The 14,786-nt window shown below is 49.0% G+C and overlaps 6 protein-coding genes across 6 annotated transcripts; 2 read left to right on the top strand and 4 right to left on the bottom strand.

The window, feature by feature from the left end:
• Positions 1-201: 201 nt before the first annotated feature.
• On the bottom strand, positions 202-1,356 carry BDV27DRAFT_162746 (putative short chain dehydrogenase/reductase; the record flags this gene model as incomplete). The annotated part of the gene is made up of 5 exons (XM_032073436.1): positions 202-478; positions 535-975; positions 1,034-1,099; positions 1,149-1,197; positions 1,254-1,356. 5 exons carry the CDS (start codon positions 1,354-1,356, stop codon positions 202-204), a joined length of 936 nt encoding a protein of 311 aa, XP_031922420.1.
• A 1,226-nt stretch (positions 1,357-2,582) lies between these two features.
• BDV27DRAFT_162745 (uncharacterized protein) lies at positions 2,583-4,557 on the bottom strand (the record flags this gene model as incomplete). Its single annotated transcript, XM_032073435.1, has 2 exons — positions 2,583-4,426; positions 4,518-4,557. The coding sequence occupies 2 exons, from the start codon at positions 4,555-4,557 to the stop codon at positions 2,583-2,585; spliced, it is 1,884 nt and encodes a 627-aa protein (XP_031922419.1).
• A 1,213-nt stretch (positions 4,558-5,770) lies between these two features.
• BDV27DRAFT_168671 (major facilitator superfamily domain-containing protein) lies at positions 5,771-7,555 on the bottom strand (the record flags this gene model as incomplete). The annotated part of the gene is made up of 4 exons (XM_032074838.1): positions 5,771-6,560; positions 6,616-7,137; positions 7,194-7,365; positions 7,519-7,555. 4 exons carry the CDS (start codon positions 7,553-7,555, stop codon positions 5,771-5,773), a joined length of 1,521 nt encoding a protein of 506 aa, XP_031922418.1.
• Positions 7,556-8,797: 1,242 nt separating this feature from the next.
• Positions 8,798-10,103, top strand: BDV27DRAFT_149680 (uncharacterized protein; the record flags this gene model as incomplete). Its single annotated transcript, XM_032071101.1, has 2 exons — positions 8,798-8,966; positions 9,016-10,103. 2 exons carry the CDS (start codon positions 8,798-8,800, stop codon positions 10,101-10,103), a joined length of 1,257 nt encoding a protein of 418 aa, XP_031922417.1.
• A 209-nt stretch (positions 10,104-10,312) lies between these two features.
• Positions 10,313-11,649, bottom strand: BDV27DRAFT_149679 (4-hydroxyphenylpyruvate dioxygenase family protein; the record flags this gene model as incomplete). Its single annotated transcript, XM_032071100.1, has 4 exons — positions 10,313-10,697; positions 10,753-10,917; positions 11,009-11,559; positions 11,638-11,649. 4 exons carry the CDS (start codon positions 11,647-11,649, stop codon positions 10,313-10,315), a joined length of 1,113 nt encoding a protein of 370 aa, XP_031922416.1.
• Positions 11,650-13,089: 1,440 nt separating this feature from the next.
• BDV27DRAFT_149678 (aminotransferase-like domain-containing protein) lies at positions 13,090-14,737 on the top strand (the record flags this gene model as incomplete). The annotated part of the gene is made up of 5 exons (XM_032071099.1): positions 13,090-13,134; positions 13,187-13,229; positions 13,284-13,510; positions 13,559-14,404; positions 14,468-14,737. 5 exons carry the CDS (start codon positions 13,090-13,092, stop codon positions 14,735-14,737), a joined length of 1,431 nt encoding a protein of 476 aa, XP_031922415.1.
• Between the last annotated feature and the right edge of the window lie 49 nt (positions 14,738-14,786).

Genomic DNA, 14,786 nt, shown 5'->3' with positions numbered 1-14,786 from the left:
TTCTTCCTTCTCTACCTTCCCTCTTTCTTTTTTTTTTTTTTTTTTTTCTTTTGCTATGTTTATTTGAGCGTTTCCCCTCCTCCATGGAAACTACATAATGGACTATGATGTCTTTACTACCGAAATATACAACGTCTACTAAACTGGAGCGTGATTAATCTATTCATTCTAAAGTCAAGTACGATTCCAGACCTGCGGTCCTCACACAAACAATCCCAGCTCTGCCGGCGCCGATTTCACTTGATCCTCCTGAATTTCCTGGATCAGTGGACTGCCCGCATAATCCTCCAGGTCCAAATCCATATAGCCCTGCGCAGCCCACTTCCTCCCTGAGACAAAAATAGAATGCCCATTGATACCCGTATCGCTAAGGATCCGCAAGAGGCACTGTCCAGCATCTTCGACCGTGGCTAACACCACCCCCAGACTAGAAACATGGGCAAATGCTTCCTCAGAGAGAATGTTTGTTTTCACATACCTAAATACAAAAGTTAATGACCGAGTCACACAAGTTGTTCTAACAGGATTACTTACCATGGGGAGATGATATTTACCCGACTCCCGTAATAAAACGCCGTGCGTCGGAGAGAATGCATGATGCCTCGCATAGCCCATTTACTGGCACAGTACTGAGGCGCACGAGGGCAGTCAAGGAAGGCTGCACCAGATCCGATTAGAACCAAACATGTATCCTCTTGCTGTGGTGAGGGCTTCTGGCCGTTCTGCTTGATGAAGTAATGCGATGCTAATTTGGCTGTGTATAACGTGCCCTGGATATTAACGTCGATGGTGCTTAGATCCGGCTTTTGTGGTTCTTGGTCGTCGCCGGAGTACAGGAAGACTTCATCTGGTCGGTGAATTCCTGCGTTGGCAACGACGTAGTGGATCTTGCCTGTGGGGGAAAAGGAGACGGCTTCGTGGAAGAGATGCGCTTGGTCTTCCCAGATGGCGGTGTTGCATTGGATATATTTCGTCCTTGTGGATCATTAACGGGTGCTGTCACACGGTAGGGATATTGGGGTTTTGTACTGACCCCTTTAGCTCTGCTTCTAACTTCTTTCCTTTTTCTTCGTTCAGATCTGCGATACAGACATTGACTCTAGGTACTGTGTTAGCCGCTTGTTGTGTATAGAGCCTGAGTGGCATACCCTTCAGCAACGAGGGCGCGAACATAGCCTTCGCCGAGACCATTGGCACCTGCTGGGAGTTAATGGTACTGTCTAGGATGGCATATTACGCTGGTGAGATTCTACCTCCGGTGACGATTGCCGTCTTTCCATTTAAATTCTTAGTGTCGAAAGGCAAGGAACAGCCGACGGGTCCGTTATGCGTATATCCTTGGACTGATTGAGACATGGTTGTTGCTGCGAGCTGCCGTAAAGTGGTACGAAATGGTTTTATTCCTAGCCAACAAAGGAAGCGGGTTTGGTTAGATTCTTATAATTGACAGACTCCAGCATTATTTCTAAAATCCCAGTTTTGTAGTAGCCAGCATGATCTCATGCTGGACATTAAAACGGCACTAATGCAAGTTGCTTATCCGAACCAAAAGGGTTGTTCCATATCACCCAATCAGATCTATTGTAGTATATATGGGGCAGTGACGATGAATTACTGCATCCGGTATAGCGTTCCTAATCGGGGAAAGCGCCTCACTGCTGCTTTGGCAGCGTGGTTTGTGATCTATAAAGCTATTTAAAACCATACAGAAGTGACGCCTTCGAGATGAACCTCGTACATTCATAAGAAGCGTGCAGAAGCTACACTCTTGGGACGTATTTCGCAATAGCAACTCAGAGTTTGGACGATAGGGACCGCCGGGACCCGGCAAACGCATCCCGGCTATCGTAATATGCCACTGGGTCAATTCTCACAGAAAAAGGATTCTGATTCTCAGACAGTGCAGGCGTCTCGCGACCAAGAACGGCCAGAAGATTTCTGTCAAAGACCTCTGTCTGACCCCAATTACATAGAACAGAGCTCGACATTATTCCAAGATCGCAGCTCAATGCAGTCGAGTCTGAAGTTACTATCACGGTGACACTTAGGAAAGTTGACATAAATTTCTATATATTCCGTGCTTTCCGAGAAGAGTGACGGGACTGATACGCCTAGCAGAGAAAAAAAATATACTAAAGTGTTTTGAATCTATTTAAGCTTCCAATGCAACCGATGGTAGTGGTAGACGGAAGGGAGAGGAGATAGGAGGTGAGACTATCTCTCGTGTAACAACAACTTAAGATGCATAAGGTATACTGTCACAGCCTTGCTACCCCGCATCTTATTGTACAGCTATACGGGTGGGAAGTATGAAACAGTGTGATATCAAGATGACAACACTTCGGCGGCATGGGATGGGATTGGGACCGTGCTTGGGGTTTGGATTGTTGCTCACTGAGGGCTGCGGTTGTTTTGCCTTTGGAGATTTCTTATAGATTAGTGTTAAAGTCCTGATCCTTGTCCCGGCTTGACAAAATTATCTTCTATGAACTTGCTAACATCCATCATTGAAACGCACCAAACTGTTTACCGTGAAAAAGAACGCGGAACCACCCCCGTACAAAATCCTCTCTGCCAGGCCCCTAAGCAGTCTTCATCTTGTGGCCCTCCGAGGATTTGGACAATAATCGCGCCTTCCACTCCTCCACCAATCCCGCATAATCCCTTGGCTGATGCCGAACAAACAAATTCGCCCACCACGACCCCTTCCTCGCCGTCCGCAAGCCCAGATCTCCCAGCAAGAGATCCAAATACGGCATTACTTCGAAAATAAAGGCCGCGTTCCGCGCGCCGTGGTCCGCTGGGGACCGCAGGGCGCAGAATTCGGTGTGCAGTGCTATCTCGCGGATCATCGCCTCCTTGTCTTCTTCCTGAAGATGAGCACGGTAATAGTTAAGTTCACGGCCGTGGTTAAGATAGACAAGCGCCCACAGGGCCTGCACTTCGGTCATGATCGCGGTATTGAACGTTGTTACTGTCCCTAGGAAGGCGATGCTGTGGTCGTCCCATAGCCCTGGGGGAACAATGAAGCGCGCGAGGCGGAATGGGTGTAGAACGGTTTCTTCATTGGTGTCGTCCGTTGCGTTGTAGGCCCTGCCCTTGCTCTCGGGGAAGGAGCGGAGCATGGGCAGACGCGTGCATATGTCTTTGCGCGCCTGCCTGACGTGCGCCTGATTGATCGGGTCCGCGGCCCAGGGCAAGCCCAGCTCTTGTTCGATTCCTTCCGGTAAGAACCGAATGCCTGGGGATGCTTTCCACCCCGTACACAGGATGAGTGCCCTCGTGTCCAGCCTGTCGCCACCACCGCTTGTGCTGCTACTGTTGTTATTGCCGGACAGAACGACTGTGTGATGCTCCAGCCGCTCAACGTCGGCAATGTGCACCTTGACCAGTCCTTCTCGGATCAAGCTAAATAAATCACTCGCGAAATTAAGGATCCCCACCGCCGTCGCAACCCACATTGACCCTACCCAGGGTCTCAGCTTGGCCGTCTCCTCGTGGTCGCTGTACCGATTCACCTTGACCATATCCCACTCCAGGGCTGCCCAGAACAGACGCACAAGCATCCTACCGGGCCACGTCGCATGCAGGAAGCTGCGGACCGGATCTCTCGCCCAGATGCAGGGGCTGAACCAGCCCAAGGCACGCACGGAGGGGAGGCTCTCGAGGAGGAGGTTGAGGGGCCAGAAAACAGCGGCGGCGCTCATCCATCCGGGTCCAGTCCCAGAGGGTCTGATGACCCAGTTGACGCGGTGGCCCTTAGATGCGCATGCGTAGACGGCGTCCCACGCAGATTTGCTTCCGCCGAGTACTGTTATTGGTGCTTGTGCTTTGTCGGCAAGGCTGCCTCCATGTTCGTGTTGGTCTTCTGTGCTGTGGTTGTTGTGTTTGGCGAAGAATGTATCCTGGTAACGGGCGAGGTCTTTGAAGTGGAACAGTGGCACGCCGAAAGATTCCTGGCCGGGGAATGTAGGAAGGCGCGGCTGCGAGGTAAGCCCCGTGGCGAGGATGAGTTTCTGCGTCTGTATAATGCAGCTCTTCTCGTGTCCTCCTGTTGTGCATCCAACGAGCCACTCTTTCCCCCCTCCTTTGTCTTCACCCCCGTCGCAATATTCAACACTGTCCACCCTGCAATTCAACCGAATTTTGTCGCGGAATCCAAACTGCTCTGCGTACGCTTTCAGATACTCATGCATCGCTCTACCTGGTATATGCTCCCCGGGCTTAACTAAAGAAGCAGGCACGTTGTCCCGCATAGGAAAATCGCTATACTCGTATGATCCCAATAGATTATTCGTCCTGAGTCCAGTGTATAACCGCTCCTCTGCCCAAGCACCACCAACCGAGGCGGCGGATTCCAGAACAACCAAATTGATACAGGGATCGAGCGTGAGTGCGGTTTTGGCCGCCGCGAGGCCGTGCCAGCCTGTTGCGATCAGGTTTCAGCTGACATAGCTCCTGATGAACATATGCGGTGGACGAGTTTGAGGGCGCGAGAAGAGGGGAGGGGAATTTACCTGCGCCAATTATGACCAGATCAACTCTCTCCGGTTCCATTGTTGTTATTGGGACTTACCTCGCTTGAGTTTTGCTTCCACTTCGTCGGTCCTCGAATTGGCATTAGTTGAACTGAGTGCTTAGGTAGCTACATAGGTAGGCGTTGATTCGATGTTACGGAAAAGAGGCAGGGCATCGGCCTTGCACACTGCACTATCCTCTTATAAGTAGCCCCAAGGGCCCATTCCCCCACCATCACAGCTGGAAGGGGATCTCACCCGCCAAATGTGGCCTAGCGGGCGCCAGGCGCATCAGCTCTGATCCTTCAAGGGAAAATCCACCAACCAGCGAGCCAGCCGTGTCCAAGCCAGCTCAGTGACGCCTGTGCCAACTGTCCAATCTGCAGAACACGGACGCCGGGACGCCTAGCCTTGGCCCTTTTGGAACAAATTCTGCATCCTGATAAAATTATATAACTCGTCTTGGACCCGTTTAATAATCGCACATTACAGCAGAATAAGTTACTTGGGGGTTCTTAACCCCTTAGTAACCCAAGCGGTTTCTTCTCACAGCCATGTTGATAGATTCAAGCAACGTAATGATCTCAATTTAGGAAATCAACGAGGTTCCAACTTTGACAAGTTATAGGGCGTTGGACAGCAATTCGGGCCGTGCGGTAATCGTTGGCTGAGGAAATCCCTAACAACGACAGTTGCGCCTCCCCCCCCCCCTCGAAAAACCTTATGACTGATGAAACGTATCTTTCGTAGCATGCTCTACTCTTGAGCTAGGTTCTAAAGCCGACGGACTAAAATATATCTATATATATTATACAAGTTCTCGGGTGAGACTGTATAATATGTAAACATTGTACCGTTCTCAGTCCAGCGCATATAGTAGACTTCGTGCTGCACATGATTTAGGTCTAGGTTCCTAAGTAGACCCTTATGAAGATCAAGGAATATGCAGCACGACCCCCGTACCTTTAATTCTGGGACGTGGTAATGGATCTTTTGGTTAAATTCATCGACTGAACACCCTGAAGAGACTAGATATGTTTTAATAATATTATCAAGAGAGTTGAAGTCATTTCCACGGGGCTGTAAGATGATGCGTATTGGTTCATCCAGGGAATTTTCGCAGGTAGCGGCCATTGCGCTTGGTGCTGAATCTCCAGTGCTCTCCATACGGTGTACTAGTGTGTTGACGGAAAGGAATTCTAATTGTATTTACTATAGCAATGGAACCACACATATCTCTAAGAAAAGACCAGCTACTGCGTTTTCTTCTTTCCGATATTGCCGACCTTTCGTAACCCGAACAAACTAACCACTAGACTTGCGATATTCATCCCGAATAATGTCCAGAATGCCGCACGGTATCCCACCATCAGTGCCTCAGGACTACCTTTATCGTCGAATTGCGATTGTTGTCCGGTGATTTGATTAGAGATCAACGCCACGATCGCCAGTCCGAAACTCTTCCCAATCTGTGAGACTGTATTGAACACACCCGCCGCCAGTCCTTGCGTTTCAGCAGGGAAGACCCCCGCGATGAGAATATTCGATACAGTGAATAGTGAGTCAGCGGCAATCGAATTCAGACAGATCGCCACGAATGCACAGCGCCAGTAAACCCACGCTGGATCTACTAAGGCCATGATCAGCGGCGATACACAGGATATTATCGTGGTGATATTGATAATCGCGTCGGCGCGACATCTATGTAAGACTAACCCTGTTACAAGGGCGCTCAGGAGGCCCGTGATAGGCGTAGGGATAAACCGGATGGCCGTCTCGATTCCAGAAAGATGCTGTACGTTCTGGAAGAAGAAGTTGATTACCTGCTCGAACGCGTTGAAGGCACCCCAGATCATGAACACGTTGATGCAGATACACGTGAATGCCATATTCTTCCAGAGTGAGTTGCGAATCAAGGTCGGCTTGTTGCGGCGGTCTTGGAAGCTTTGCCAGAGTACAAAGAAGATAAGTAAAGCTCCTGACAGCGAAAAGCAGGCTATTGTCGGCGCCTCGTGCGCTTTTTTAATATCACCTGTGATGAGCCTATTGAAACATATTTAGATAGATTGGAATGCGAGGGGAGCCAGGGGGAACTGACGACAAAGCATAAGAAAGCAGACCTAGCGCAGCACTAGCAGCGACTGCCCCGACCCAATCAATACCAAACACCAGCATATGCCAGGCAACGGTTCCGACGAGACGGCGAGGAATCTGCCACCAAGATAAGAGGAAGGCAAAGGTATTGGCGATAGCCGCACTGTAGAAGCCCCATCGCCATCCAGCGCTGTCGGCAATAATTCCTCCACACAGAATCCCAACCCCAAAGCCAACTGGCTGACCTCCCCCCATGAAAGCAAATGCGAGGTTGCGTAATTTACCCGCGGGGAAGTGCTCACTAATAAGACTCATGGCTGACGGAAGACATAGTGAGGTTGCTAGACCTGAGACGACACGAAAGAGAATCAATTGAGTTCCTGTCGCCGAGAGGCCACAGGCCATGCAGAAAATGCTCTGGAGAAAACATCCGATCAGGAAGATAATGCGGCTCCCAACAGCGTCCGACACGGCTCCCAATATGAGAAGTGTGCATCCTGTCGCAAGGGCATACATGGATACCGGCCTATTCCGTCAGCACACGTTCCTTTCGCTCGCCGAGTCTCGGAAAGAGTTGCGAACCAAAGCTCTATACCGGGGTCCAGGGCTAAATCCTTCGATATAGCCGGGACGGAGACGGTTACCAATCCCCCGAGATAACAGCTGATGAACGTGATACACGAGATACAAAAGATTATTAGAGCAGAGTTCTTGGGTCCTTTTTCCTCGGCACTTTGATCTTCGAGAGATACTCCTGTTGAAAGATGCTCTTCTTTTGGCTCATTGTTCTGCTCGTTCGGGCGTTTCTCATCTCCTTGATTTGATGCTGCTTCTGGGGCCATTACGGCAGTGGAGAGATATCGGAGACAGAGAGATAACCACAGAGACGCAATGGGGTGATTAGGACGAGAGAAAAATGGAAAGCGAGTGATCATAAGGATCATCGCAGAAGAAAAAGGAAGCAAAGGAAAAGAAATTTATGAAGGGTGGATTGATATGTCGAGGCTTCCAACGTAAGCAGTCGAAATATCATGACTCAAGTCGTCATTCATCAAATTGACTTCCTTTGTTCTGGCGTCGGTTATACTCGGAACTCGTACTCTTAATAAGCAAGAGAAAAAAAGAAAAAGAACAGATGCAAAGGAAATGAACAAAAGAAGACAAACGAAATAAAAGCGAAAGCAAGCAGGATTAAGAAAGAATCTTGATTCAACCTGCGTGGAGTATCAAAAGTGGTGGGGGAGGAAAACCGGGTTTAGTTCGATTGAGATAAATGGTTATGATTAATTGTAGGAGAGGAAATTGCTGAGAAATGCCACCACTTGAGACACCATCCACGCAGCCTTCTAGTTCTTGCGACCCTGAATTTACATTGGCCCCCCAATCCAATCGTATGCCGATATTCCTTGGTACTTATGATACTCTTAGCACCTCTGTACGTTATCCGACGGGCCTATGTAGCCTGAGATTCGTACTTGACAGAATCACATAAGTAAACTAGTTATTAAACTGTTCCAGAAAGGATACCAATGCCCTAAAGATAGTCGAGTATTAAAGTTTATCTTTTTATCATCTTATTAATTATATGCGAAATCAGTGGCGTGGGGAGAAAGACTAACAACTATAAGCTTATATTTATTTCGAAGCCCTAAACTCAGCTGGATATACATCACGTGCTGCGGTAGTCCTGTCAGTACCCCTTTTTCCTGGCATGAAACAACCCTTTAACCGTTGTTTGCTACTGTGAGACGTTGGCAGCATGGATGTAAGACGCATTGTGAATCAGAGTCAGCTTTGTTGCCCACTTAGCGAATAAATGCGGATCACTCATTGCCTCGAACGGCCTCTATCTTGCCACACGGTCTGTGTATTGGCATCTTGACTCAGCCGGCATATTCATCCAGGAATATCCCTGTTCCTCGAAATATAGTAAGCCGAGTCCCTCGTAATACTGGCGTCGTCACACGGAGGGCGTCAAGTTACGAGTTCCCTCTTGCTTGGCTTCCGAGATCGGCCACCTTGGACTCAAAGAACAAAGAAGTATCAAACAAAAGGACGCCGGCAGTAACCGTCGCAGCGCTGATTATACCCTCTTGATAACCAGAGAACATGGTAGTTTATCAGATGCATTCCAAATGTCTCCCTATTTGTGTTGAACATATCCTCTGTAGTGTTCTCTTCACTGTATGGCTGCAGTAGTGGACCGGTGCAGTCGCCCCCAGGTTGCAGTCACGCTCGACGATCAGAAGGATGGGGTTGTCAATAGCTACACAACGGGTGATGAGATAAATGGCAATGTGACGGTCTCTGTGAACGAGGATGTGACCATTGATGCCTTTCAGATCACCTTCGAAGGTTAGTTCCTAGACTAGATTACGAAGCTTTCGACTTACGTAGACTATAGGCATCAGTGAGACCACTGTCGAACCACCGGGGACTATTATCAATCGAACAGCGGCCACTCGCTACTTTCTTAGGCTGCGCCAGCCCGTTGACTTTGGAGAGCTTCCTCATTGTCGAACCCTTCGCCGCGGCATTCTGTATACCTTCCCGTTCAACTTTGTTTTGCCTGACCGGCTATTGCCCCAAGCGTGCGACCACGAAACATCCAACTGGGTTCTGAAAGATGCTCATGCCCGCTTACCACCTACCCTCGGTGACCCGGTGTATTTACACAGTCAGCGAACCGCGCCTGATGATTTCGCGCCCACTGCATGTCGGGTGAGCTACATCGTCAAGGTCTGGATAACGAAGAACCCGTCTGATGGCGACAGTCAATTCTCATCTAATGTACTGGCTGCTGTCGGCAAGAAAGTACACGTTATCCCTACCGTGGATGAAGAGCCCCCACTGAGTGTCCAAGAGGACTCCGCGGAATATCGCCCATGGGCAGAGACTCTAATTCGTAAAGGCTTGTTCAGGACCGCGACCGGACAGTTGAAGTTGTCCGCAGATCAGCCTCGGCCGCTAGTGGTGCAGCTTCGCGGGTGTGAGCCCTCCGTGACATCGAGCATTCTTGCGAAGCTGAACCTTCGATTCGATCCTGTCGAGGATGAACAACCACCCCAGTTGGATACGGTATGCAGCCAACTAAAAGTGATGACCTTTCTGAGCGTGCTACCTTTCACCGACTTTCCCACAAATGCCCCGAATGAATGGAACCAGATGAATCGACGGACCTTTCAGCAGGTGATTCCCTTACTCAATATTCAGGTCGGCTCCGTTGTTTGGCAGAAGGAAATCGAAACACATAGTGCCCAGGATGGCATTTTCTGTCAACACGGAGCTCAGCAAAAGACGTACTATACGGCATCTATCTCGATTCCTACCAGTCTTCCCCAGGGCAAATCCTTCATACCGACCTTCCACTCCTGCTATATATCCCGAATATACATCTTGAAGCTGAAAGTCTCCTATCTTACCTTGAGCCGCTTGACCGGAACAAACTCGATCAAGCTGCCTATCCAGATTACTGCAGGAAGACAGGCTTGAGCACGGGCAGGAGATATCCCATATCTTTGAGGTCGCTTTCTATTTAATTATTGCGTCTTGGTTCAGTTTTCTTCATTTCCCATTCTCGAACCCTCGGTCCTTTCCCCTAATATAGTTTTACCATGGTTCAAAGCGAATTATAATAAAAAATGCGAGTGTCCTTTATGCTGCAAGCTCCTCGATTGTCATGAAAAGTGAAATACATGTAGCTACAAGTTTCCACGAGCCTCCTGGTCCCTCTCAAACGCCTCGAACAGGCTCTTAAAATTCCCAGCTCCAAACCCATCGAAATTGTGCCGCTGAATAATCTCCAGGAATACTGTTGGGCGCTCAACAACATGTTTCGTAAAGATCTGCAGAAGGTAGCCGCCCTCGTCAAAATCAAGCAGAATATTATACTTCTGTAGCTGTTCGAGGCTCTCTAATATATCGAGCTTAGAGACAGCCAATCTGTTTCGCAATACGGTATAGTAGCTATCAGGTACTGTTAGAAATTCAACGCCTCGTTTGGACAGATTCTCAACCGTTTGCACGATGTCCTTCGTGCTGAAAGCGATGTGTTGGCACCCGGCTCCTTGATAGTATTGGACAAACCTGGCGCTGTTAGCAAACCTTTTGATCCATATATGGGGAAGGCCCCTATGTATACTCCTGTATCTGTGATTTTTTAAGGCCTGCCGCCGGCTCGTTCATGGGCATCTTGATCCTTGCATTCGGTGATGTGACCACGATTGATCGCATGGCGGAATAGTCCGAGCACATATCCTTATCATCTACGGACCAATACCGGTGAAAGCTGAACACCCTCTCGTAGCTGAATGCTGTAAGTAAGAAGGAGGCGCACTATATGCGGTGGAGAGGGTTGGGGGAGAGAGAGAGAGAAGGGGGGGGGGGGGGGCACCTACTACTTAACGGCTCCATCTAGGCCGTCCCACGGCTGGTTTCCCACACAGTGATCAATATCGATCAGCTCCACTGGAGGCAATAGGCTGTTGAGTTTGTCTAACCCAGCAATAGCCTTAAATCCCGGCAAGAAAAGACCGCGATATTTCGAGCGATCGATGAGCGTGTGCACAGTGTCTCCGTACGTCTGAATAGTGGCCAGGCGTACCTCCCCATCTGTGCCTTCGTTCAATGCAGTTGGCTGTGTAATCACAGTGCCATTTCTTTTGGATGCATACGCCCAAATAGCTTCAACATCGTTCACCTCGAAGGCGATATCTTTCACGCCGTCCCCGTGCTTGCGCAGGTGGTCGTGAATTTCGTTCAGTAGCTGGTGATCATCCTCCGACGCCCGAACCTCCCATTCATTTTCTGGGCCAGTTATGGGGCCTGTGAACACAAACCGGACAGCCCCGTTAGCTACAACGTAGGAAGACGTCAGGTATGATCCGGTTTCTGGTCCACGATAGGCCACAGCTGTGAAGCCAAAGTGCGAAACAAAGTAGCTCGCGGCCTGACGCGCATTGCCGACGTACCAGCCGATATGGTCGAAGCCGGAATATTAAAGACCAAGGTTAGGTGACAGAGGCACCGGAGATTCCATGGCAATGGCAATGCACACAGCCCTTCTGCAGAATTTGGATAATATAGTCCTTTACTATATCGGAAATGCAAGGTTATCTGTGAGATACTACTGAGCATACTAGGATCTAACTTATACTTACGCGGCGCTGTTTGCAATTCGACAAAAGTTCTAGAAGCTGAGGAGATATGTTCAATCGGAGGCTCCGCTGGGATTACACGCGCCATTTAGAGCATATTGGGCTAGAATCTGCGAGGACAGTAGGTATTCAAACATTGGATAAGCTCGATAGTGCCTGGACTTCAGTCATCTATGCAGGTGGCCCATTCTGGAGAATTGATATACCATTCACATTAGTTCCGATGCAAATGACCATCATTCACTCATATTTCATGCCTGTCTGCGTCACGAAGGCGCTCAAAGTTCCTGCAGGAAGAACAAGTTTTACCATGCCGAGCTCTGATCTGACCTATGCTATTCCATTGAGTGGTGGCCATCAGGCCCGTCTCGCCATGGCTAACGCAATTCTCGGCTTCACCGAAAGGCTAGATTAGTCGAATGTCTCTGCTGTCACAGTCAGACAAGCATTCGTGCGTATGGCTGTAACGTATATCTTGTTTTCCTTTACAACGACAGAGACAAATCCTCCAATGATGGGCAATATCAGGCCATAGCTCTATTGGCGTTTCAGTAAGGCAATCGTACTCTTAGGTCTAGAACTCCCAATGCTGGGCCAGCTTACTGTTGGTGGTACTGGTGAGGCAAGAACCAATTGTTTTTGGCAATCTATATATCTATCGTACGAACTTCTGAGCATTGTACTGATCCTATCTATCTTACGCCTCTCAAGACATAGTCCATAGGCCTTCTATTCTATATCAGGTAAGTATGCCTAACATTTGCATCTCAGATAAAAAGTGTACTTTCTATAGTTAGCCTTTAGCATATTGCCAAGCTGATACTAAGTATGGGATACAAAACTTTTGCCCAAAGCAGTCAGCCGTACTGTTGAAAAGTTTGCTACAGGAAACCCATATCTGAAAGTACTATGATTATGCCAAGAATGCCGGCTGAAATTGCAAGGGATTCAATATGGGTCAGCTGGAACATAGATAAAGTGTCTGATTGCTACACCTCCAGCTATGCAGGCATAATAGGTGGCTTGCCAAGTTCCGGGGCTGAAATGGCCATTCCCGAACAGGGTGGCAGACTGGGCGTAAGTGGAGATTCTCTGTGGTTGTAGTGGAAAGCCAAACGCCAGAGCCCACGGAATAGTCCCAGGCTGATATTGGACTTAAAGCTTCGTTACTGTTAGACAGTCCTCAATCGTAGTCTGCTTCCAAGAATAACTGTATATTGTCCAGATGGAGGCTGAATACAGACGCATTGAGGCCGAACGTGTTGATGCCAAGGATTGGAAGCGTAAGGTCCCTACCTGACTTGACAGATCTACCACTGACCATGGCATGTATAGATATTTTTAGTCGAGAATGTGCATCTAGGAAGGTTTGCTCGAGTCTATTCGGGTCGAGTTGGGATGTTGGCTTATCATATTTAGACATCCATTATGCAGGGAATGCATCACACCCTGCGGTGGCCTGGTACTATCTTGATACACTGTGATGAGGAGAGGTGCTAACTGTTCTCAATGCTAGGCATACGATCCCTTGGGCCTGGGGCTCCTGCTGCGGAATACTTTCCCTTCCATGGCATGCGCTTCACTGTCCCATCGATGGGCGACCGGCCGGGTCTCCATAACGTCTCTGCAGGATCCCATGACAGACAACATGGGCTCAGCACGTTTGATATCTCACTGGCGTTACAGTATGGTCAGGGAAGAGGTTCAGCGCAGCTGATAGAGTTTATATCGGAGCATGTAAAGGTCAGTATTGCGATCGCTGGTGACAAGAAATATGTTAACACATCCCAGCTCTCCCATGACCCACCGTACAAAGACTGGTCCTGCGTTCTAACAGCGGGGAACACATCGGCGCTTGACATAGCACTCCGCATGTTTGGGGAACCGGGTAATCATATCCTGATCGAAGAGTACGCATATCCTGTAATTTTCGAAGCTGGGACACCTCTCAGCTATCACTTCGTCAGCGTCAAAATGGATTCACTTGGCCTGCTTCCGCGGGAGTTAGACACGATTCTATCGGAATGGGATGAGGGAGCGCGAGGTAGCACAAAGCCTCACCTGCTTTACGTGGTCTCAACGGGTCAAAACCCGACCGGGGCAACTACTACTCTGGATCGCAAACTAGACATCTATCGAGTCATGCAGAAACACAATATCTATATACTTGAAGATGATCCTTATTACTTCATTCAAATGTCGCAATATACTAGATTAGGTGATAGAATGGCTCTCACCGAGGCTCGCCGTCGTCCGTCCCCGGCCTCGATTGAAGAGTTCATCGAAGGCCTTGTTCCCAACTATTTGCATATCGATGTCGATGGGCGGGTCTTCCGAATGCATTCATTCTCGAAGATCATAGCTCCAGGTGCGAGGATGGGGTGGCTCACTGCTTCCAGGCAGGTAACGGAGAGAGTCGTCCGCATCCATGAAACCTCCGTCCAGAATCCCAGTGGATTCTCACAGCTCGCTTTGTTCAAACTTCTACATGATGACTGGGGTAGTATCGGCTTCATGAAATGGCTCTGGCATCTACAATCCGAATACACAAGGAGACGCAACGCTCTACTCGACGCAATAGAGCTCCACCTCCCAAAGGCGATTGTTACTTATGTCGCACCAACGTCCGGCTTCTTTGTAAGTATCCTTCTGGGTATAGCAGTACGTACAATTCATGTACCCCTGACAATAGCTTTCTAGGTGTGGATTTCACTTGATTGGCGAAAGCATCCCGATGCTATGGCCAAATCGGCCCGAGTAATCGAGCAAGAGCTGTACGACGGCGCTATCGAATGCGGAACCTTGGTTGTTCCTGGTAGGTGGTTTATTGTGGAGGAGAGCCGGGACAGCATGCAAGAGGTTCATTTTCGCTTGACCTTTGCTGCTGTCCCCGTTGATGTGATCGAGGAGGCTATTGAATGTCTGGCGTTGGCGATTAAAAGGGCTTTTGGGTTTGTTGCCGTGGCCTAGTATTAACAGGGGCCTTGGTTCATTCAGTATCAAGACAACCATATTCTTC

Source organism: Aspergillus caelatus (assembly GCF_009193585.1).
Source record: "Aspergillus caelatus strain CBS 763.97 unplaced genomic scaffold BDV27scaffold_270, whole genome shotgun sequence".
Classification (NCBI taxonomy): domain Eukaryota; kingdom Fungi; phylum Ascomycota; class Eurotiomycetes; order Eurotiales; family Aspergillaceae; genus Aspergillus; species Aspergillus caelatus.
Note: the sequence above shows the minus strand (reverse complement) of the source record. Positions and strands in the feature narration are given on the sequence as shown.